This window comes from Struthio camelus, chromosome 1, assembly GCF_040807025.1.
Source record: "Struthio camelus isolate bStrCam1 chromosome 1, bStrCam1.hap1, whole genome shotgun sequence".
Classification (NCBI taxonomy): domain Eukaryota; kingdom Metazoa; phylum Chordata; class Aves; order Struthioniformes; family Struthionidae; genus Struthio; species Struthio camelus.
In genome coordinates, this window is record NC_090942.1 from 155,909,166 (window position 1) to 155,932,853 (window position 23,688).

At 42.3% G+C, this 23,688-nt stretch overlaps 2 protein-coding genes across 4 annotated transcripts in view; one reads left to right on the forward strand and one right to left on the reverse strand.

Moving 5' to 3' along the window:
• Positions 1–17,307, reverse strand: part of SEPTIN10 (septin 10) — a 31,390-nt gene extending 14,083 nt beyond the window's left edge. The window contains exons 1-5 of one of the 3 annotated variants that reach the window (XM_068925976.1): positions 17,121–17,307; positions 10,225–10,342; positions 9,317–9,512; positions 7,664–7,850; positions 2,656–2,817 (exon numbers count right to left, since the gene is read on the reverse strand). In XM_068925976.1, coding sequence (XP_068782077.1) covers positions 2,656–2,817; positions 7,664–7,850; positions 9,317–9,512; positions 10,225–10,342; positions 17,121–17,225 — 768 coding nt within the window. In that variant the 5' untranslated portion in view covers positions 17,226–17,307. Of the gene's footprint in view, positions 1–2,655; positions 2,818–7,663; positions 7,851–9,316; positions 9,513–10,224; positions 10,343–10,720; positions 10,799–17,120 lie in introns of those variants that run through there. The other 2 variants (XM_068925970.1, XM_068925985.1) reach the window with 2 other exon arrangements.
• A 355-nt stretch (positions 17,308–17,662) lies between these two features.
• Positions 17,663–22,664, forward strand: SOWAHC (sosondowah ankyrin repeat domain family member C). Its single transcript, XM_068925959.1, has one exon. It carries the CDS (start codon positions 17,762–17,764, stop codon positions 19,280–19,282), a length of 1,521 nt encoding a protein of 506 aa, XP_068782060.1. The 5' UTR covers positions 17,663–17,761; the 3' UTR covers positions 19,283–22,664.
• The last annotated feature ends 1,024 nt before the right edge of the window (positions 22,665–23,688 follow it).

Genomic DNA, 23,688 nt, shown 5'->3' on the forward strand with positions numbered 1-23,688 from the left:
AGACAGGCCAGGAAGGCGAGGTGGTGGAGTTGCCCTTTATGTGAGGGAGCAACTAGAATGTATGGAGCTCTGCCTCGGGGTGGATGAAGAGCAAGTTGAGAGCCTATGGGTAAGGCTTAAAGGGCAGGGTAACATGGGTGACACTGTTGTGGGGGTTTACTACAGGCCACCTGATCAGAAAGAAGTCATCGATGAGGCCTTCTACAGACAGCTGGAAGTAGCCTCACAGTCACAGGCCCTGGTTCTCACTGGGGACTTCAACCACCCTGACATCTGTTGGGAAGAGAGCACAGCTAGGCACAAACAGCCAAAGAGGTTCCTGCAAAGCACTGATGATAATTTCTTGACCCAGGTGGTGGAGACGCCAACGAGGAGAGGTACGCTGCTAGACCTTGTACTAACGAACAAAGAAGGTCTAATTGGAGAGGTGAAGGTTGGGGGCAGCCTCGGCTGCAGTGACCATGAGATGGTGGAGTTCAGGATCCTGTGAGCAGGGCAATGAGTAGGATCACAACGCCGGACTTCAGGAGAGCTAACTTTGGCCTCTTCAGGGACCTTCTTGGAGGTATCCCATGGGGTAGGGCCCTAGAAGGAAGAGGGGTCCAAGAAAGCTGGTTAATATTCAAGTATCACGTCCTCCAGGCTCAAGATCAGTGCATCCCTCTGAGGAAGGGTGTCGAGAGGATGGGGCCAGTCTCTTCTCCGTGGTGCCCAGTGACAGGACAAGAAGCAACGGGCAGAAACTGAACCACAGGAAGTTCCATCTGAACCTGAGGAAAAGCTTTTTTACTGTGAGGGTGGCAGAGCACTGGCTCTGAGGTTGCCCAGAGAGGTAGTGGAGTCTCCTTCGCTGGAGATATGTAAAACTCACCTGGATGCGATCCTGGGAAATATGCTCTAGAGGACCCTGCTTGAGCAGGGGGGTTGGACTAGATGATCTCCAGAGGTCCCTTCCAACCTCATCCATTCTGTGATACTGCAGCAAACCCAGTGAAGGACCATAAGATAATTAAGGAATTAGAATATCTGAAATATGAGGTGAGGCTGATAGGGCTCGGACTGTTTAGCCTGGAGAACAGGAGGCTTGGGAATACGTATGAGGGGCGGGGATAGTATCGGTGTGTATAAATACCTGATGAGGAGAGTAAAAAACACAGACTGTTCTCCGTGGTGCCCAATGACAGGACAAGAGGCAACAGGCACAAATTGAAATACATGAAATTCCATTTAAACTTAAGAAGAACTTTTTCCTGTGAGGGTGGTGAAACACTGAAACTGCTTGCCCAGAGAGGTTGTGGAGTCTCCATACTTGGAGATATTCAGCACCTGACTGGACGTGGTCCTGGATAATCTGCTCTAGCCGACCCTGCTTGAGCATGGGGGTTGAACTAGACAGTCTCCAGAGGTGCCTTCCAACCTCAATTATTCTGTGATTTTGTGAAGTCTCAGCATGACAAGACACTAAGGGAATTCTGAGGCTTCAGCAGGCAACTGGAAAAAGACTCCTGCTTTTCAAAGCTTAGTACAACTATCACCGAGTACATCAGGAAGCAGAGTCTGAGAAGGATGCTCATTATGTGATAACTCTAAATGGAAAAGGCCAGTAAATAAAGTCTCTCTAGAACACATCCCTCTAATTTACAGCCAACTAAAGCTTACATTACCAGTAACAGTCATGACACAATCACAGGCTTGAACCCAAGGTATTGCTACTGTTATGGGCTCTGCCAAGTGGCCAGAAATACAGCCTGGTTACTAACTGCCTGACCCACAACTACCGTCCAAAAAAAATACTATTAACTGGAAGAGAAATCATTAGAAGAACATGAAATTGGCAAAGTTGCAGGAAAAAAAAAAACAAAACACTTTCCTCATAGTCAAAGGATCTGCTACTGAATGACAGACTACCTATTCTGACCTCCTGGCACAAGTGACAGACGTTGGAATTGCATATCTATACACTTCAGCCTATCAGTTCCTTCTCCCTACTTTGAAACTTGAAATAAAAACATATGCACATGAACAGCAAATTCAGATGCGGTGCTCAGAACAAAGGAGTCTAGCTTCACAAGTTTAGTTTAAGCTGATAGATACTCCTGGGAGGATCTGGAAGCACAACAGATAAAAAGAAAGCCAGAATTCTATTCAATTGTTTATCCCCAAAGAAAATTTGGGAGGAAAGTAATAAATAAAAGGGAAAAAGCAGATGGAAAAAAGACTTGCCATCATAAAAGAGAGAGAAAAATGGAGAAACGAGGCACCTGAATATCTTCCCTAACAGACGTAAGGTAGTATTCACTGAGGCAGAGAGCAAAGCCAATCTGCATTAGGAATTATATACTGATTAACCAGAAATTAGAATAAGTAATTCTGAGTGGGATCCTCTTTTCTTTTCTGTTGTCAGGCAGGGAAAAAAAGAAAAGCTTCCTAAAACAAGTGGAATCAACAGCACAGAGAGGAAGATTTGTGAAGGAGAAAGAACACAAGAACAAATGAATTTTTCCTCAAGCTTCTTAAGGAGAGATAAAAAATAAACATGTAGCTTGTTACAAATATAAAACCATAAGCTTCAAAATAATCATGAAAGAGCAGACACAAAACACAGCAATAGAGTGACGCTTTAGAACAAAAATAATGCTGTTGCCATTTACTTACATTCATGATGGCATTAATTTTAGAAACGGTTTCATCATCAGTTGGAAACTGGTATATCTGGATGCCATTACTAACCAGTTCACTCATGAGTTTGACCTTGAACTTCTGTAGCTCAGTTTTAGAAATGCTGTCTGCTTTGCCTATAATTGGTATAATGTTCACCTACAGCAATACAAATATACGAAATGTGTAAGGCTTCAATTTTTTCAACTTTTAGACTTTTTAGATTAAAATCTTCGGTGATAAGCTCTTTAAAACTTCCCCATCAATTGATATCTGATTAGTTTCATCAGTTACCAATGAAAGCGTCACACACCATACACAGTCTATTCATTGGCATCATTTAACAAAGTAACACCACACTATTTAATGAACTCCCTCAAAATTGATTGATCCAGAGAATAGAATGAGGAAGGAGGTCTCACACAGCGAGGTACTCAAAGAAAAGAACAGTAACACGTATTTACTAACTAAACGATAAGAAAAATCCTATTTTTTAACAGGGTTATAAATATTTACTTTATAGAGTTGGGGGATGTGGTTCAGGTGTTAAATGAAAATCAATAGTTTAAATACAAAAACGAAAGGAAGCTGACAGTACCAAACTTTGCCGAGCCCTGTACCTCTTTCTTGGGTTCCTTTCAGCTATAACATCTTGTTCATCTCACCACTCTTAACCACAGCTCTTATTCCTAGACACTAACGCAGCAGTGCATTTCACAAGTATCTGCTGGCAACAGAGGAATGATGAAGGCTCAAGAGTCTTCCTTACCAGTTTTTACACTAATTATTCAGAATTCAAAATTCAATCCTATTATTATGAGTTGCCTTATTTGCTAGAATAGTTATGACAATAACCTGGTATTTTTAGTAACACTTTGGCATCTACTGCCTCCCTATTATCACTCCAAAATATACATTTTTCATAATAAGAAACAAAGAATTAATGGCCAAGTATTTTAGCAGCTTGAGGACCACAAACAATTTTTCCAGATTTCAGGAGACAGTTTTTCCAGAGTTCCTTGATGATAAATGTAAAAAGGGAAAAAACCAAGAACACCTACATTCTAACTAAACATAAAATCCTAATCATGAAATCTCATTTACTTTTTTTTTCAAAAACAATTTAAAAAGTCTTCACAAAACACTAAACCAATCAAGAGAGGAAAAAAAAAGAATGTAGTAACAATAGACACTAAGTTACCCAAAGAAAAAAGCCTGTTTGAAAGGTAACTACTTATGCTGACAAATATTTGCAAGGAAGATCATATCCTATCGTAACAACATTTCAGGAATATTTCACGAAAGTTAAGTTTGTGTTGCCACCACCACAATTCTAGACAAAACCCAGGAAGTTATGGTTGCAGAAAAATTCTCCCAAACTCAGTAACATTAAAATGAAAGAAAGTTTTATTTCTTGTTTGTTTGTTTTTTTAAATTAGAAGCATCTCATCTTCACATTCCTTTTATTTTCCTACCCTAATGGTTCTTTCCTCCAATACAAATACCTTACTTAAAATTAAAAAGCCCAATCCAGATGAGTGGATTATAAGATTTACCAAGTTTTTAAAGTATGCCTTTCATCTGTGTTAAATAAAATGCCCAAAAGAAGAGAAGTATACCAACCCTAAAATATGACTAAGACTACCCAATTACAGTCCTTAACTATGCGGCATATGCAGCCTAAGTACATATGTGGTAAATTATATAAAATCAGATAAACAGAGCCCTCAAACTTAAATTTTCCTTCACACTCTCAGGACTATGTGACCTCAACATGAAAGTTTCTCAAGTACTCATTAACTAGAAAAGAACTGCTTGCACAGTGAATAACACAAAAACTACTGAGGGGATAAGTTACAAAGGAAAAGCAAAGTCGCCACAAACTGTGATTACAGCTATCAAGATTGATTTTAATACAACAGTTGTGATTTAACATCTAAAAGCAATACACATCTGGTTTTCAAAGCAAAAGAAAAGGTTATCTTTGCTTAATCTTTTAAAAACATTTATTTCTGCTTGCAGCATCTAAGATTTACTTGAAAACTAATATCTCAGTACTTCCCTCCAAAAACAACATTAATTGTAAGCACACGTTTGTAGCAACGAGAGACTTTAACCTGTTTTGGACCACAGAGAAATGTGGGAACAATATAAGAGATGCACAGGAACCCTTCTACAGGATTCTATATTAGATGTCCATGCACTTATTTATTTACATGCACCAAAAATATAACTGTTCCCTCCCAAACCTCCCCCTGTGCCCCAAGTCCCAGTGCTCCCTCCTAAGCCTACTACACCCTTGGAAACCATTTGACTCTTCCCAGTCTCTTCCCCAGCTACAAACTCTCACTACTACAAAACTGAATTTTACTACAAAGCTACAGACCATGTTACAGAATCATTTTAACCCCACACTAAAAAAAATCTACTCTTGCAACAAATGCAACAGCCCTGTACTTCCCCTTCCCTGCACTGCTCTTTTCCAGGTAGAACTAAATTTGCGCAGCAGTGCAAGGAGATCAGTTCCCTAACCAAGCAAAAATCTTAAGGCTTCAGTTTAAATTAGTTCCCATATTCAGGGAACTGGTGGTCCAAAACTTAAGCACGCACAACAGGAAGCAGCAGCTGAGACTGCCTCACTCAGCAGCAATGCAGAACCATGTTTCATTAAAATGACCAGATAAAGTCACCAGGATAAACCTTAAACTTTATCCACGTACATTATTTCACTGTCTGCCGCATCAAGTGATTTACCTAAATCTAGCCCTCTCATTATCCTTCTGTCTGAAATGCAAAGGATCATTATTTTTTTTTCCCCACACTTAAAAAACATATTATTACTCCAAATTAACGTTGTCAGGTAACACCTTAGAGTACAGCATAAGGAGGCAGTAGATGTTTTGGCATCAGAGAGGAAAAAAGATATATACTTGGAATTATTCCTGCATGATATCTTACAGGCTGATTTAAGCATATTTGTAGGCACCTGTATGTTAAGATTTGCACTGAACTCTCAAATACATAATCTTCTAGCTGAATAAGGTTTTGGTGGTGCATGATTCCCTCCAAATTCCCAATTTCCGTGCAGTAATTCTGTACAGATTGGGACAAGAATTTCCAAAGACTCTTCATGAAGAAAAGAGACCAAAACCCCACAAGATACACTCACGTAACTTGCTGACTTCATAATCACCCGTATAAAATTCTGCAACAATCGCTCAAAAATAGGTATGTTACTTAAATATTCACTAGTTCACAGCAAGAAAGCATAACAAGGAAATCCCCTTCATCTCTGAATGAAAACTGGCTGATCTCTACTGATCTAGTCCTAGGCAAAACTACAGGACTTTCCAATGTCTGAAAGCTGGATGCCAAGTTTTCAGCTAGTCATTAAATTTATAATCAACAGGGGAAAAAAGTGAATTGCCCTCAGGTAAGTCTGTTTCTCTCCAATAATTAAAAACATAATATGGAATGAGTTCATTCCAAGTATCCTCTTTACCTCTGATCTGTGTTATATGGCCTTGTTTTGTAGCAAATAGATATAACAAATGCATAACCAGAAGCATTAAACTGTGGCTGGTTTAAGAAGTAGAAACCAAAGACAGCTTCTGATTAGGATTTATACGTTTGATATAAGCATACTGCTGTACTAGCTTTTCTTATTCCAAAGAGAAGAATTATTTTAATTTTTATTCTGACATAAGGACGTTTTTCAGGATGCTGGGACTCAAGGACCTATTTCTTCCTCTTTTGGAAGAAACACACGGCTCCTAAGTGAGTTCAATCTTCAGTAAAAAGCTAGCAAAATCAAGAAATCAGTTTTGCGGTTTAGTACAACCTCCAGTTTCACAGCTCAATTGGAGTAGAACAATGTGCTCCAAGAGACTGGCTCATCCTCTAGTATCAAGGTTCATCAGCTGTCTGTGCCTATTACACAGTAGTTTCACAAACGTTTTAGCCTGGCGTAAACCAGCATCACAGCTGAAGCAAACCAACCTGCTCTCCCCTACCTGCTCCCCTCCGCCTGCCCCCGCTCTGTGCTACTGAGAAAGTTCAGAATACGGAACTGGTTAAAGCTGTACCACCCTGCACATCTAATTTGTCAAACAAAATTACAAAAATATTGAATGTGGTTATCAAACACAAAGCTGGAACAGATGGCTGATCTGACCCTTATCTTGAAAAATCTCACAAACAAGAAAACGCAGCGAGACAAATTTATCAGGAGAGGCTCCACTAAAGCACAAAGGAAACAGCAATATATTTACAGGAGCAAAGATACATTGAAGTTTTCAGATTTCCCAAAATTTTAATAAATTAAAATCAAATGATATAAGAGTCCTTAAAACAGGTTAAACATTTAGCTTCATCCACTTCACATAACCACAATTTAGGAAGAAATCTAAGAATTTGGAAAGTGAAGGTAATCACACTGGAAACTACTATTTTAAAGCTTTCAAAACAAATCAAGACATGAAGTTTAGAACACTGATTCAGCCTGTCTTGGAGAAAGCCACACTGGAAGAATTTTTTATTCGTGACACTTGCCTCTTCAGTTACTGTAAACTTCTTTATAGTGCTATAAAACTGTTTCATATGCCAACAAAATCCAGCTGATTTCCAGTAGCCCCAAATAGTTGATAATCAACTAAAAGTAAGCTTTATTAGAAAGGTTACAGCACATGTGGAGGTTACTCTATCCAATCATGATAAGATTTTAACGATTTGTTAAAAAAAGGAAAAAAAAGCACTTTTTAAAAATTTGCTGCGCTGCTTTTTTTAACGTTGTCTTAAAGGAGATCTCTCTCTACCCTTTTAATTTGTAAATAGGTGATGAACTGCAAACTACTTGCTGAGGCAACCTATTCTGGTTTGCACTAAAAATGTACAAACCAAAAAACCAAACACATAGTTATGAAACTGAAGGCGCTAGAGGATCTAGGAGCTGCAAGAGGCTTCAGAAAATATGACAAATTCTTATAACTCTGTTCCAAAGTCTTACCTTGCTGTCAAGACTTTTCATGGTTAACAAATCTAGAGTTTTAAGGGAATGGCCTGTAGGTGAAATGAAATAGAGGCAGACATGGACGCGAGTATCATGGTAACTATATAAAGAACGTTTCATTTTCAGTTCTTCCTGGAGATAGGCTTCGAATTGTGCATCTATATAATCCACTATTGGCTGATAGCTGAAAGAAATAAAATAAATTTCAGCAACCAGAGATTAGCTACTCCTAAGCAGAGCAAGACCTGGGAAATTCCTGTTTTACTTTTTTTTTGGATTTTTGCTTTACATTTCAACAGGATGCTCGAGTATCTACATAGCAGAAAAGAAAATTAAATGTACTGAATAATCTCAGTTTCCGAGACACTACTTGAAGAACAAGATCTATGCAGTCAATAAAATAATCCCAAGCTACTATTACTGAAAAAGCTATGTATAATTACTTACGCTTGTTACTGATCTTCCCAAGCGATGTTTTATAAACTTTTGCAGTCAAGCTGTGCAACTAAAGAACTCTTAGAAATACAAGAAAAGAAATAACATGCAATTACCACCGCCAAGAAATAGGACCTCTTCTATATTCTGAAGATGAAGTACAGTACATGAGAGAGCTCTTAACCAATAAACACATTGAAAAGGAAGAACACAAGAGAAGAATGAAAATCTGATTTGCAATATAAGTGCAGTTTAAGTATTCTTTACCCTTCATAAAACCAGAAAGCAATCCGTTCTCAAAAAGAAAGTGTTGCTGGATGTAGAAGCAGCAGGCCCTTATAGTTCTGCTGTTACCCAAGGTTTACGAATGGGATCAAACGCAATCAACATAGAGAAGCAGTTGTTACATATTAGATTAATACAGCAGGATTAAAAGACAGCTCCTTGCAATATAAAAAGTTTTACCACATATCAAAACCTCTGCTGTCTGCAATAATATTTACTTGCATCTCATTCATCCGAGTCACTAGCAATAACTGTTTTCCAGTTATGTCGTAAGCCATAGCTCTCATGATAATCTTAGAATAACTCTCTAACTTTCATTCATAACTATCATCACTTAGCCATTTATAGAACACAAAGGATTACAAAACTTCTTTAGAATTAAGGTAGAAAAAAGAAAATTCACTGAAAAATAGTTCAATATCTTAAAATCTTCTATTCATAAAAAAAGAGACTCAAAAAACACTCTGAATTACACCAGCTTTGTACTTCTACATCTTTTAATGAAGCTGTCCAAAACACAAAGGTCTTCAGAAGTAGCTATGATGTTTCTTACAGCTTAAGTTCTTTAATATGTTCCACTGCAATTTTAAAAAACTCTGTAGATCTACTCTATACAACCTGTTGCAGCTTATGACCTGTTTGGCTATTGAAAAAAGCCCCTCATTGACCCTGTCCCCTCGCCTCCCAAAAGAAGTTCCAGTGACTACTACATATTTTATTGACGTATATTTGTAAAAGATGATAATATAAAGAAAGGGGCAGAACAGAAGCTGATGTCTCAAATCATTTCAAAGATAAGAAAAATATGTCCAATCTGGTACAGAGAAAACCATATTTAAAAAATTTACTACAAAATCCAAAGGAAAAAAAAATCAGCTTGCAATTGAAGACTAAAACCTTCTAATATCACAGCAATAAGATGACACTTACCTATCTGCCTTGTTTATCTGGTCACCAAATCCCACTGTGTTTACAATGGTCAGTTTCAAATGAACATTACTTTCCTGGAGCTCATGTGTCCGGGCTCTAAGTCTCACATTCGGTTGAAAATGTGTCGACACAGGGTCATCAAAATTGGTGTTAAATAAACTGTTTATCAGTGTTGATTTCCCAGTTCCAGTTTCCCCTAAAAGTAAAAAAAAAGGAAGAGGGAGGGGGAGAGAGAAATTTTGCACATCAAAAATACCTGCAAAGCATTGAAAGTGTCATCCCAGTCACTAGTTGAATTTACAACAAAAACTAGTCAACTGATTTCTCTGAAGAGTACAGTTGCCTGCATTGCTTGTTTATAATGAGCACTAAATATCCTTTATTAAATTCTTATTCCACAGATAAGAGATAGTTACTTACTTATGAGTAATAAGCAGAAAGGTCCCTTGACACTTTGGTGTCAAGTGCACGTAAACTTTCTGTAGACTTTAAAGAACATAATACCAGAGTAAATAATTGATAAGTATAGAAATATTTCAGTATCGTCGTCTTTGGTTTTCGAACTTTTTGATTCAAAATTCTTTGTTAGAGTAAATATTGGGTGTACCCCATTTTGCTCAAAAGATTCCAAGAAGCTGCCCATGAACCAATAAATGCATGGCATCCATCTTCAACATTTTTGATCTTCACATTGCTTATGAAAATGCTAAAATATAAAAACAAAGTATGGATACATACACACATACAAAGCTGAAGGAAGGGGTGGAATCATAGCTCATGCTTAACATTAAAGAAAAAATTCAAGGTTCAAGGTTGCAACTGGATTTAAATGTCCTTAAATCCTTAACTGGATTTAAGGAGCAGTATAGTTTACAATCAAAACCTTAAGACCCCCAGATATTACTCACCTATACAAAGAATGTTGAAGCAGAAGCCTTGTTTGATGGATTTGTTAACCAGTTGATCTGGTAAACTATCAAAACCAACATGACCAGACAGGGACAAGGATCGATAGCCATCATTTTGCTACAGAAAATCATTAAAAAATATTTTAGTGAAGTGAGTTGCAAAGCAGTTAACAATGGTAACCAAGCAACTCTACTAGTAAACTTATAACTCACTATTTATGATTTACATGAAATTAAGAAAAGCAAAAGTCTGAAAAAAAAGTCTGTCAAATTAACTTTATCCCGTGTTTGGGGGGGGGGGGGGGGGGAACCCTCAAATTTACTGTCCGGGACTACTTGCAGGCTCAAAATGAGGTCCATCTTTTGCAAAAACAGAAATAGGAATGAGATAAAACAGATCAGTCTAACCAAAACGGAAAATGAAAACTGTAGACAAAACAATATATCACAACTGATGTGCTCTTATAAAAGAAAAAAATATTTACAAAGAACTTACAAAGGACAATTCAAAACAGGGACCACAAGCACAGGAAGGTATATGCCATCCATCAGAACTCATTCTGAGTAGGTGGAATTGAAATCATTATTTATATAAAGTAATACATTATCTACATGATAACTTCAAGAGATAATATTATAAATATATTATTAGAAATGTCTAGGTGCATATTCCTTACAAAATGTTAGCAGAAATCAAGCATCAAGACATCAAGGCAACAAGCACGCTAAAAATGCTTGCGATTACACGGAACTATTTTGTTTCATATAAATGCACTGTTTTTAAACAAATATTCAACATCAAAAATATAATCCGTCACATGCCCATGTTACTCTTTCTCCTATGTTTCTAATCCACATGGCATTACTGATTCCTTGAAGTATGTATTTGTTAACAGTAGAAACATTTTCATTTAACACTTACAAACCCATGAAAGTGCCACCTTCTGTAATAAGTATGCATAGCAAGTTTCAGACCTTTTGTAGATAATTGCATACACACGCTCCTCGCAACAAATACCTACCCTCTTTTTGCCTTGCACAGAATGGGACTATAGACTGCACGAACTCTCATTTTAGACTAGCATAATCATATAACTCTGATTTTAGATTAACATAATGAGAAAAAAATAGGTAAGCAAACCACACAATTTGAAGAGAGAATATGACATTTTAGGGATATAAAAAACACAAGGTATTCTACTATATAAAAATTACTATTAAAAAGGGCAAGGACATGTCGAAGGTGAACAATATCCTGTTTATTTAAAAATAAGTGTATCTGAGACAAGATTATGCACTGTCGCAGACTGGCAGCTTGTCTAACAACTGCAGTTATATGATACGATATTTAAACCACCTCCAAAATAACACATTTCTTCTGAAACAAAGCATTAAGACTCCACATCCAAAGACAGTGCAAAATGCTCCACATAACTGTAAGATGGAGGCTGTTCATTCCCACATCATCAGCCTAAATCCAAATTGTGTTGGGCTACACTCAGAATCACGGCATAATCATTTGTCACTCTCCATGAGAAAACCCAAGCAGACTTCGCTGAACTTCAGCGGACAAGCCAACCAAACCCACAAACTTACTCACAATTTCCAGAGGCCAAAATAATAACTACCATGTCATCAACAGGAGACTGTAACTGGATTAAAAACCATTTAGCAAGGTGTACTGAGAGAACTAGTAATATAGCTTTATTTACTGTGCTAGCTTAGTGGGAAAACGGTAGATTGGCGTCTTCGTAGCCATTAACCCAGTAACTTTTATTTTCAAAAAGAAGAAGAAAAAATAATTACAATTTAGTTTACAAACTTACTGTTTTTGGAAATTAAAACAAAAAAGAACTCGTTCTTCCAAAGTTATACTGACTGTTTATCATGGAAAATTTGACAAAATTCTTTGTGAAACAGAGGACACTGAGGAATAACAACTTGCAAAACAACAAGCTGCCTTCTTTGTGCTTAGCTTAGCAAAATATGGCTTTATTTATAATGCAACAGACATCTGGCTGTATCACTACCACAAATTTCATATCCTAAGTCCAAGAGGTTTAATTTCTGAATGTTTGCATTTCTGAATTTACGGTAAAGAAGCTTCTTATGGATATTTTAGTCAAGAAAGAGAGTGTCAATCTCTGCAATAGGTATTTACGCAGCTGTCGACGTATTCTGAGACATCTCAAATTTGCTGCTATTTTAAAATAGCACGTTTCCTCTTTCTTCAGTATATGAAAGTTAATTTAATGACACTACATAGTTACAAGTTACTAAAATCATTTTGCTGGAAATGTAAACATACAGAAGTACATGGTAATCACTATGTCATTTCAGAGACAAGGCAGAAAAGTTGCGGCAAGTTGTAAAAACAGATTACAAAACTCAAATACTTCCCCAAGTGTAATTGCATTTGTATGCACAGCTTTCCTCAGCACCGACATAGGAGAGGGAGGGAGGGAGGAAGGGAAGGACAGAGAGACATATAATCTTTAATTTGTGCATGTGGAGATGACACAAAGCTATTAGCTGAGATGATACAGGGAAAGACTATAAGAGCAAGAACATGAATCTCTTTCACCCAACATGCGGTCTAACCTCTTAATCACAAGATCACTCTCTCATTCCTTCTGTCAAGAATTAATGACATAGTAAAACAAAATACTAACACTCACCCCCAAAAAACCTCACACGCTCACCAACTGAATATAAACTGACAACGGAACGTCAGCAAGAGAACACACAAAACCACTGGATACACAAGAACAGGAATTTCAAGCAGAAGAGAACATTATTACTTGTATCAGCCATGAGAACATGTTTCAATGGCAATGTCTTGTCCTAGTGTTCTCATTTTAAAGAGCAAATTAACAAACCTAAGGATGATCCAAAAAGGATAATTCAGAAGCTTGTAAAGCTGATTTTCAAGAATGAAAGAAGCGCAGATTATTTAAGTTCTTTCAAGAAAAGGGCCAGAGTGGACTTGACGTCAGCACCTACAATAAGATTTCTGGTAGCACAAAAAACCGCACTACACAAATAGTAAAATTTGAAGAAAAGACAGAAACAGAAAGATACAGACATCTATTTAATTCTACTTTTACAAAAATGTATCAATTTTTAAGGATTTTCACTGGTACTAAATTTAAATTTAACTGGTACTACTGTATCACACTACAGAAAATGGTGACAACTCAAAAATTAAGAAATGTAAAAAACGCTAAAAGCAATCAAGTCGCCACCATACCGGCTAGCCTTTCCAAATCGGCATTGGTCGGGTGAAGCAGCTAAACTATGCCTGAAGACAGCATATCATCCAACTTTATTCAGTGAACAACTCAAGGCTTGTAATCTGAATGCTATTAGAATTTAAGTCTCTAAACATTTCCTATTTCTCATTTCTTTTTTAGAATTAATGATCTCTTCAAAACAGCACAAAATTTGGCTCAAATCAGATCTCATTCCTCCCCTCCCCGATTTTAAAGGGGAGATTTTCATAGAGCTGCATCTGGATTTCTAGAAAGTTCAGTTAATCAAGAACATATTGGTTATACGAAATGGTCTTGCCCATTAAGAGTGGAGTATGCAAAGAAAAATCATTGCTTGAGACACCAGTAACGTTTAAAAATTATTTTTTCTTTCAAAAACAAAACAAAAATAATCATCTTTCAAATTTGCCACGTTTCAGACAAAAATGGTACAACGCTGGGCAATTCCACAGCAAAAGCCAGGCCTCAGACTACACAAGTCCGTCTACTTCAGGCTCCTGTAGAACTAGACTTGCAGTCCAGGCAAATAATTAGCTTGCAAGTCTGCTTGTAGAGATAGATGAAACGTGCCCTCTGGAGCTTAAGGGGAAAAAAAAGTAGGTGTTCCTCTGCATACCCAGCCAGTGAAGGCCCTGCCAAGCCTACAATGCTACGTAGGCTGCACACAGGCTGTTTGAAGGATGTCTGAGAACGAGCCACAGGGGCAGAAGACAACATATAACATACGCATGAGCGCTCCAAAGGGGACTCTTTCAGAGCACTGATTTCAACTGTAATGAACAGGTATAGACATTTGTTAAAAGAGAAAATCTATTTTAACTTTGCAATAGCAAATTGCAATATTCTGCATTCCTCCTGCTACAATCAACTACTTTCCAGATAACCAAAGTGGCATTTAATCCAGTAAATGTAAATGTTACCCTTAACGCGTGAGCAAAGTAGGAGACTAAACAGGTTCTGGAAGTGAACAGGAAAATATTTTCCCTTTTGAAGTGGTCAAAATATTAAACACAGATGCATGAGTATATGTCTGAATTCCATTGAGACCTATCTATATAGATATACGTATGAGAGAGAGAGAGAACAGAAGGGGATGAGTAGAGGGAACAGAAAGGAAATCTTGGCAAAATAACACAGAAGAAAGGGAATAGAAAATATAGGAGAATGAGGTAGAAAGAACACGAAGAAATAAAAGTCCATGAAGATGCAGGGTAAGAATGGAAATATAGAACCAGTTACATGGAATTAATACTTATGAGTGTATTCTATAAAATAAAAAACAATACACAGAAGTCAAATACAGAACAAAACATTCAGTCATGCTGGTTTAGATGGGACTGATCAGCCATTGCTAACACTGAAGGAAAACGTGCGCGGTTTGGGGTCTACAGAGAAAGGCCTCTCTTGACCTGAGTAATTTCAAGGAAGGAAAAGAGAAAATGATAATGCAAATAAAGAAAGTGAAATCTGATGCTGCCCTCTGAGATGACCTTGGCACAGAGAAATACTTGCATGGGTATCAGCCCAGATAGCATAATTGCTGTTACTTTCAGAAGATTTGTACTTCTTGGTCAGTGCTGGCTCAGCTTGGATTCTTGCAGCTTTAGCAGTCTGTTTCATAGAAAGTAGTAATTTAGACTTCTCCACAAGAGGCAATGCTCTAGACCACACCAACCCCCTTATGTGGACTTTCCTTGTCTGAACGAGAAAGCAATGCTGGTGTCTGATGCTAGCATGGCAGTTGCTACCAGAATGCCTCTTTGACTACAGCAAGGATTTTTTTCTCCTTTTTAATCAGTCAATAACAAGCATTGTATGCTTGTTGTACAGGGGCAGTGGCTGCCAGAACTCTCCCAGAAGTCAAATCTTCAAAAATCAGAAGTACTAAATGCTTGCATCTCAGACTTTGTGTGGTCCAATTGTAAACAGATTTATCAAATCAGGTCGGCTGCATTCTGAAAGTGATTTTACATTTCACTTTAGAAACAACTGAAAAGAAAATCCTTCCCAGAATACAGTAAAGAAACACTTTAACAATTATACAGCATTTCTTAAACTAGGAAATATTATTTGATGTCACTCTTCATTACTTATAAACATATTACAAATCCAGCCTCCTCCAATACAGAACCACGTTTTATCTCTATTTCTGTAGTACTGTCCTCTGTAAAGCTCTTCATCTGCACGCTACTCTCACTTCCCTTGCCAGATGTGTTAAGTGTAGCGGACCCTCAGTTCCACTCTCACTCACTTTTGTTGATTTATTGCATCTCTTCCACTCTCTTCATGCAAACATAAATCAGTAAAAACATTTTGTGACGTTTCTTATACTTCAGCTTTTAAGACTTTTTCTTTTCATATTTTTCCTGCCTCCTGCGAGAGCTAGCCTGTGAAATACTGACTCTCCACTTCCTACCTATATATATGTATGGAGAGAGAGAAAGCTTATATGAAGCTAATGCATTACACTACATCATACAGCAACTACAAAGGATTCATAAAAAGAGCGTCTGCAAAACAGAGCTCTGACAGAAAACAATCTCTGCTCAGCAGTGAAGTTTTGAGCAAGTGGGAGAACATGAATGAAGTCCTTTCATTCTTCTGCCCAAGGTTAGCCGGAACATGGTTCAGCCCTACGAAGGCTCTAACAATAACTGAACAATTATTTCTTTCAGCAACAGAACTAAAAGCAATCCCTGTTCCCGTCTTTTGTTTCTGTTCCCACACTGCTCCCTGAGCAGTGCCATACTGAACCACACCACAGAACTGACCCAGATGAAAATTACTTCAACAAAAGACAACTTTACAAGCGTAATTGTTGTTTTTCATGTTGGCAGTTCACTGGCCATCTCCACATATGGCCTTAATGTTAGAACTGAGGGAGCAGCAGAGGGGCAGGAACAAGCCAAGAATCACCAGAGACAGGTACTTTATCTATCTTCCCATTACCAGACATGCAAAAATAGCTAGCTATACAGCCAGAGTGGAGATTTTTCAGCTGAAGAAAACAAATTCCCACACTCCATGTTATTCCTGGAACCCTTCTGTTCTTCACATTAGCAAGGTGCACAGCACGGCACAAAACTTAGTTAAGTCCTAAACTAATCTTTTTTTCTTCCTCATGTTCAAAGAAAGAGTGATCTGAGCTAGTGTACTGATTAGTCCCGAGTCGTCAAGGCGTAAGAGCCGATAGCTAAAAGCCGCGCTCCGCCATAGCTGAGCGGCACTACCAGCGCGGAGAAAACCCAGAACAAGCGACCCTGCTCAGGCCCTAAGCCGTCACCTACCTGCACCCTACATCACTGCACCCAACTTTCTGAAGCGGGCGCGGGTGGCGTTACCCTTAGACGCCCTTTCCCCCTCCCCCACCCCCAATTTGTTTCTGCCAGGGAGCTGGGCCGCTGGGCAGGGACGAGCAGCGGCGCGGGGCGGCCCGTGACCCCTTGGCGGGGGGCGGCAGCCCGGCGCAGAGGGAAGCCCGGGCCGAGGGCGGCGGGAGCTGCCGGCGTCGCGCGCCCTGAGGGGGGCGCGAGGGGGGAGGGGTGGGGACGGGCAGCCGGTTAACGGACGAGAAAGTTCTCCGCTGCGCCCCCTCCGCCTTTTCATACCACGGAGGCAACTTACCGGCGGCCGAGCGACGTGGGAGGCGGCCATAGCCCCGGGAGGGAACGGGCGGGGGGGCGACAAGGAGGTGCGCGGGTGGGGGGGAAGCCCGGGGCGAGCTGACATCGAGCGGGGCCTTCCCCGGGGCAGGGCAGCGCGGCCGCGGCGGCTCCCCTGCCAGCGCGGGAACGGCGGCGCCGGCCGGGGCGGGGCCAAGAGGAGGTGTCGGGGGCGGGGCCAACGGGGAGGGGGCGGGACGGAGGGGCGGGGCTAACGGAACGGGCGGGCGACTCCCGAACGGGCGGGGCCGCTTCGGTCTCACGCGGTTTGGGGGCGCGGGGGGGGGGGGAGGAGGGAAGGGTCGGCGCCGGCGCCGCCTGACTCAAACGATCTCCCGCCGCGAGGGGGCGGGGCGGGACGTGCGGCCGCGTCCCCCCCCCCCACCCCACCCCTCGCCGCACGGGGGCGCCGGGTCCTCGCCGAACGGGCGGGGCGCGTCCCGCTGCCGCCGCGGCCGTGATTGAGCCGCGGGGACGGGGCATGTCGGCACCGCCGTGAGGAGGAGGCGGCGGGGAGGAGCCCGGGCGGCGGCAGCAGCGGCAGCAGCAGCAACAACTCCGCGGCGCCCTGAGCCCCGGCGGCGGCGGCGGCATGGGGCGGTGATGGCGGAGCTGCGCCAAGAGTCGGTGGTGCAGTTCCTGGCGGCGCGGGGCGGGCGGGCGCGCAACGCGGAGCTGCTGGAGCATTTCCGGGGCTGGCTCAGCCCCCCGGAGCCCGGCCGCCGCGCCGCCGCCCGCCACCGCTTCAAGGAGCTCGTCAACGCCGTGGCCACCGTGCGCCAGGAGCCCGGCACCGGCGTCAAGTACGTGCAGCTCCGCCGCCGGTACTGCCCGCCGGAGCCCGCCGCCGGCGCCGTGACCCCCGCGGAGGCGGCGGCGGCGGCGGCGGCGGGGGGCAGCGCGGAGCGGCCGAGCCCGCCGCCCTCCCCCGCTGAGGAGCCGCCGCCGCCGCCGCCGGGCGGCGATGCCGGCAGCCGCCCTCAGCCGGCGGCGCCGCGGGGCGAGGCGACCCGGCCGGCGGCGGGCGGCGGGCGGCGAAGGAGCTCGCGGCGGGGGCCGCCGGCCGGGCGCGGCGGCGAGGAGGCGGCGGCGGTAGCGGCGGCGGCGGTGGCGGGCCCGGGGCGGCCGCCGGCCGAGGAGGAGGCGGCGGCGGCGGCGGAGGCGGGGGGGTGCCCGGGCGCGGCCACGCCGCGGGGCGGCTGCCGGAGCCTGCGGGAGCTGGCGCGGGGCGGCTCGCCGCAGCTGAAGCGCGGCGGGCCGCGGGGGGCCCGCGGCGGCGAGTCGGACAGCGCCTCGGTGGCCTCGTCGTCGGCCGAGGAGGAGGGAGGGGGCGGCGGCGCGGGCGCGGTGGCGCTGGACCCGCTGGAGCACGCCTGGATGCTCTCGGCCTCGGACGGGCGGTGGGAGAGCCTGGAAGGGCTGCTGAGCTGCGAGCCGGCGCTGCTCTGCAAGCGGGACTTCGTCACCGGCTTCACGGTGCTGCACTGGGCCGCCAAGCACGGGCGGCAGGAGCTGCTGGCCATGCTGGTCAACTTCGCCCAGCGGCACCGGCTGCCCGTGGACATCAACGCCCGCACCAGCGGCGGGTACACGGCGCTGCACCTCGCCGCCATGCACGGCCGCACCGAGGTGGTGAAGCTCCTGGTGGGCGCCTACGACGCCGACGTGGACATCCGCGACTACAGCGGGCGCAAGGCCGCCCAGTACCTGCGCCAGGGCACCCCGGGGGACATGCGGAGCCTCGTGGGGGCCCTGGACGAGGAGGACGAGGAAGAGGAGGAAGGGGCGGCTGGCAACGGGAGCGGCCGCTGGAGGCTCTCCAAGGTGTTACCCTCCAACCTCATGAGCTACCGGCTCTCCCACCACCATCACCACCACCACCACAGCACAGGGGAGGAGGCCGAGGGCACCGAAGGGGCGGCGGTGTCGGGCAAGGGCAAGGAGATGACCAGGAAAGCCTCCGGCAGTGGGCGGATGAAGCCTCGGCTTAATAAGATCCGCTTCAGGACTCAGATCATCCACAACACGCCCTCCTTCCGCGGTGACGCCGAGGAGGAAGAGCAGGAGGAGAAGTCCCCGAAAGTGTCATTCAAGCTCAGGCCGAAGTCCAACGTTTTTGGATAAGGCAGGAGGAGCCGGAGGTGTGGGAGGTGGGCTCAGGGGCCAGAGCACCCTAAGGTGTAGTGTGGGAGGTGGGGCAGGTACGAGCGGGTGCTCCTCTAGACTTATGTGCTCTCAGGAGATAGGTCCTGAGACTCTTGCTTTAACTCTGGGGTTTCAGTGAGTTCAACAGGCCGGCAGGGCTGTGGTGGCTCACAACGCCCAAGAAAGCAGCTGCTTCGATTATGGCCTTGGTGCTGAAACAAGGGGCAGTGGGTGCATTGAGAAACGCTGGGGTGTTTAAAAGCTGTGCTGCTTTCTCTCTAAGGGCAAACTTCTCCATCAGAAGCCAGTGTTAGTAAATCTAGGATTAGCGAGTTGAGTGGGGGAAAGAAAAATGCAAATGCTCTGTTCTTACGTTATCAGCTGGTACTATAAACTACTTGTGAACAGCTGGCTATTTAAGAACACCTCAGTAGTATGCAAGTATACTTTAAGTCTCTTTCTAACAGCAATACCACCTGGCACAGTGCAGAGTTGGGTACCCAAAAGGAGACTGTAGATAAATGGTTTCCTGTCGGAGTCTTAGCTCCAGTCCAGCAAAGACTTGAACCTGTATTGACTTTATGCATTGAAAATTGCCTAATTTGACATCACATACATTAAAAAAAAAAAAAAAAAAAAAAGCACTGCAAACAATGAATGGAGTTAAACGTGCAGAAGTCTCTGCTGTCTGAGGTACTACTGAACTTGCTTATCACTGTTGGAATACTAATACAAGATAATGTAGAGCAAAGAATCTTTTTATATATTTCGTATCTTATGTTTTGTCGTAGGCAAAGCAATTTTATTTTGATCACTGTGAATTCTCAAGTGCCAGACCTAGCACAGTTTGAGTTACTGAAGTCTGGTCAGTTCTTGCTAATGTTGTTTGTATAGCTCACTGCATTTAAAACCAGAAAATTGCATTGTATGTGGTACGTGTGAAAGTCATTCTGTTTTAGTGAAGAGCCCAGAAGCTATTGCATGAAACCTTCATGAAGCTCTAATAAGGTCCTGTAATGCAATAGCGCAGGCCTGTGTTCGCTAGCAACTTGTGTTCCAATTCCTACAGCTTTGTGCAGAAAAACCCAAAAGACGGGGAGCGGGAGGGGCAAGGTACATAAGTAGAACTCTGAAACTCTATCGCTGTCTGTTAGGTTGCGGAGCAAAAGCAGTATAAGATACGTTCTAGTTAATGATGGCAACAGTGTTTGAGTTCTTTTAAACCTGTATTTCTAGAGAAGGAACCACCAGGGCTTTGATCTGCTGTTTAACAGCCTAGTAAGTCTTAATCTGATTGATGAGCCTATCTGTCTGCTAAAGATTTCACCAGACCTGAATCTTGCTTCTCTGCTTTAAAGATAGCAATTAGCAATTCCAGTGAAACCTAGGAGGCAGATTGGTATCCAAACTCACCTCTCCATAAGGAGGTATCGAGGTGACCCTGTATCCCGAACGCTGCTCAAGATAGCTCATCTGTGCTTAGAGGTCAAGGTAACTGCCAGTTTCAATGCAACGTTTGTCAAAGCCTGTTTCAAGTTGTGCTTTCTCAGAGCGTGTGCGCATATCTGTCAAGTAACTAACCAAAAGTGGGTGGACTTCAACAGGTAAAAATCCACATCTGAGACGCTGATTGCATTTATGCCACAAGCTCGAGAATGCTCCACAGGGAAATTGGCTTCTGGGAGTTGTGCACTTTTAAGGTAACAGCTATCAGTAGCTGTTGCCATTGACTTACATTTCTTTCAGTGGCAGGGGAAGGGAGTGTTGGTGATTCACTGGCTTCAGATTTCCCATGCAGGTAAATTTCCAATTTCTGCACTTTGTGTCAAATTCTAAGAAGTGACAGTATTTGTGCAGGCATGCAAGCACCACTTACCTATTTCTGGGGAAAGTTACAAGACAAAAAAAATTTTTGTGTGAGTGCTGGTCATTGCTTTTGTGCAAGAGATTAGAAATGACACAGAGGATCAGCTTTAGTTTATAAATTATAAGCTATAATTCATGTGCCTTCTTTTTGGATTGGTTGCTACAAATGTGCTGGATACAGTCAGTCTTGCAAAGCACTTTGTCTTTATGTCTGCGGGAAAGGACTAGAAATCTTCCCCAGCCCTTCCTCGTTAAGCCGTAAACTGGTACTACAACTGGGTGTCTGAAAGGGGGGAAAAATCATATACATTGTACTGCAGAGCTAATTCTTTTGTAACAGAGAAGAGAATTAGATGGCTTAAACTCCCTTTACTGCGGAAAATGAATAGCTTTTTAAGCTTCTGTAAGGACAAAGGTTTCTGATCAGACATTGGCAGCTTGAGCCCTATTCAACATGGTGCTTCTCAGTTGAGCACATATTCCATGCAACTACCTACTTCTAGACCCTATTAAAATAATTGTATGCTTTGAGAGTTTATAGCTTTTTCATATTAACTGTCATGTGAAGTGTTGACCTCTTCACGTGCAAATAGCAAAGAATTGCACAAAAATACTAAGTCTCTTATTGCTGTTGGGGCTTGGGGAAATAATTTGACAGTTTGATGCTTTGGGATGTTGGAATATAGCACACTTTAGATTTTAAAAGACTAACTAGAACACAGTTTTGTCTTGCATAATACAGTAGGACTTTGGTAATTACTATGAGAATTTGAAAACTGGTAAAAAGGTGCATCGCTACAACTCATCACTTGAACTATCAAAGTGAAACTCTTGCTCCATGCTAATACTGTTGCAGCTTTAACTGTCAATTAATGAGACCTCACCATAACCGTTCAAAGGTCTTTGCAAGGTGGGATGCAGTGGCACCAAGTCCAAGCAGTAAAAAATTATACTGTTTTTATTTGCAAAATATTGACAAATGGCTAGGTAACCATTAATGCTTGCTTGTGCTGTGGTACTAAAGCACTTTGATTTCACGTTTTGACTCGTCACATTCCACACAGTTACTTTTTTATAACGTGAGCTAAAGCCTAAGTTTTGTTTGGCGACAGAAAAAGCTTGATGCCCTATTTCAGAATATTTACAGTCTGAAGGTACTATTGAGTCAGATATTTTGGATACGTTGCCTAGGAAGATGTGAATTTGAAATAAAGTTTTATGGTACAAAAAACTGGAGCACTTACTAGTGTCTTTCTAATAGTACACTTGAAGTTACTGGATGTGTTTATTCACTTTCTATGACAGTGTGTAATGCAGCAAGACTGTAATATAAACATTTTTATATCTTTTATTCTGTCTTATGCCTGAAATAGTAGAGGCCTGGAAGCCTGTCAGTTTTTATTAATACAACTTTTTATGGGTGTCTTTCTGAATGGTTGAGTTAAGAATCTGTAAACTTTAGCGTTACTGAAATAAAAAGAGCCCATGAATTGTTCTTGCTTGATTCTACTTCTGTATGGTACATACTTAGCAGCCACTTGCATATTGGCCTGCAAACAAATGTTTTGTTTTTGTTTTTATCATGAAGATGGCTGATATTGTATTTTTTCCAGTCTCTTACTCCTCTGTTATACAACTGAGCTGTTCTGAGGACAGTAACGTTTTTTTGGGGTTTTTTTTTTTTTTTGAAGTTACACACTCTCAAAGAGCTCACTTTAAAGTAAATCAAGACAGCCTTTTTTTTTGTTTTTTGTTTTAATAGGGAAGTAAGTCTAAATAAGAGCTTGGGAGACTGGAGTTGCTAAACTTAAAATATTGCCCTGACCTTGTTTCTGTGCAGCTAGAAACCTCTGACTTTGGAAAGACTAATACTAGTTTCGGTCACTATGTAAAGGTCAATACCTAATTAAAAAGGTTTAGGATTAAGGCTTTTCTGTAATGTGTTGTAACTATAGCCAGCAGCTTCTCTAAAGGGAAGTTTCAGTTCATGTCCATGTGAGACTGGGATTTGGTATATCTAAATGTTTTTTTTGAATTTGTTGCCTTACCAAAATATATGGTAAAATTGGTGATCTTCATGCTGCCAGTAACTCCTCTGAGAGACATCCAAATTCATTCTTAAACTGAGAAAAAGGCTTGATTGTTATTGCGCTGCTTAATGTAGCTGATCGGGATGCACGCAGCTCCAAAGCAAGCAACCCCAAATCAGTAGTTTGAGGACTCAAGTGAGAGGAGGAGGGAGGGGAAAGTATTCTTGGAGGAAAGTGGGTGAATGTGGCAAGCAGCTAAGGGTATGGGGGTGGGGAAGGACTCAAATCGGTATGAAAACAGTCTATGTGAGTGCTGCCGGTCATGTAAATGACTTGGCTAGCAGTTCAGAAAATTGTATCCAAATATAAATCTCTTCTCCTACAGAATAATGATTGTGAGTTATGACTTGCTGAAAACTCAAATGTAAATTCATGTCTCACGTTAAATATTTTAATTGGCGTTCTTACCAATGTTTCTTAGTACAGCCG

Bases quoted from the DNA above. Each gene is read 5' to 3' on its own strand.
- SOWAHC (XM_068925959.1), top strand. From the start codon at position 17,762: ATGGCGGAGCTGCGCCAAGAGTCGGTGGTGCAGTTCCTGGCGGCGCGG.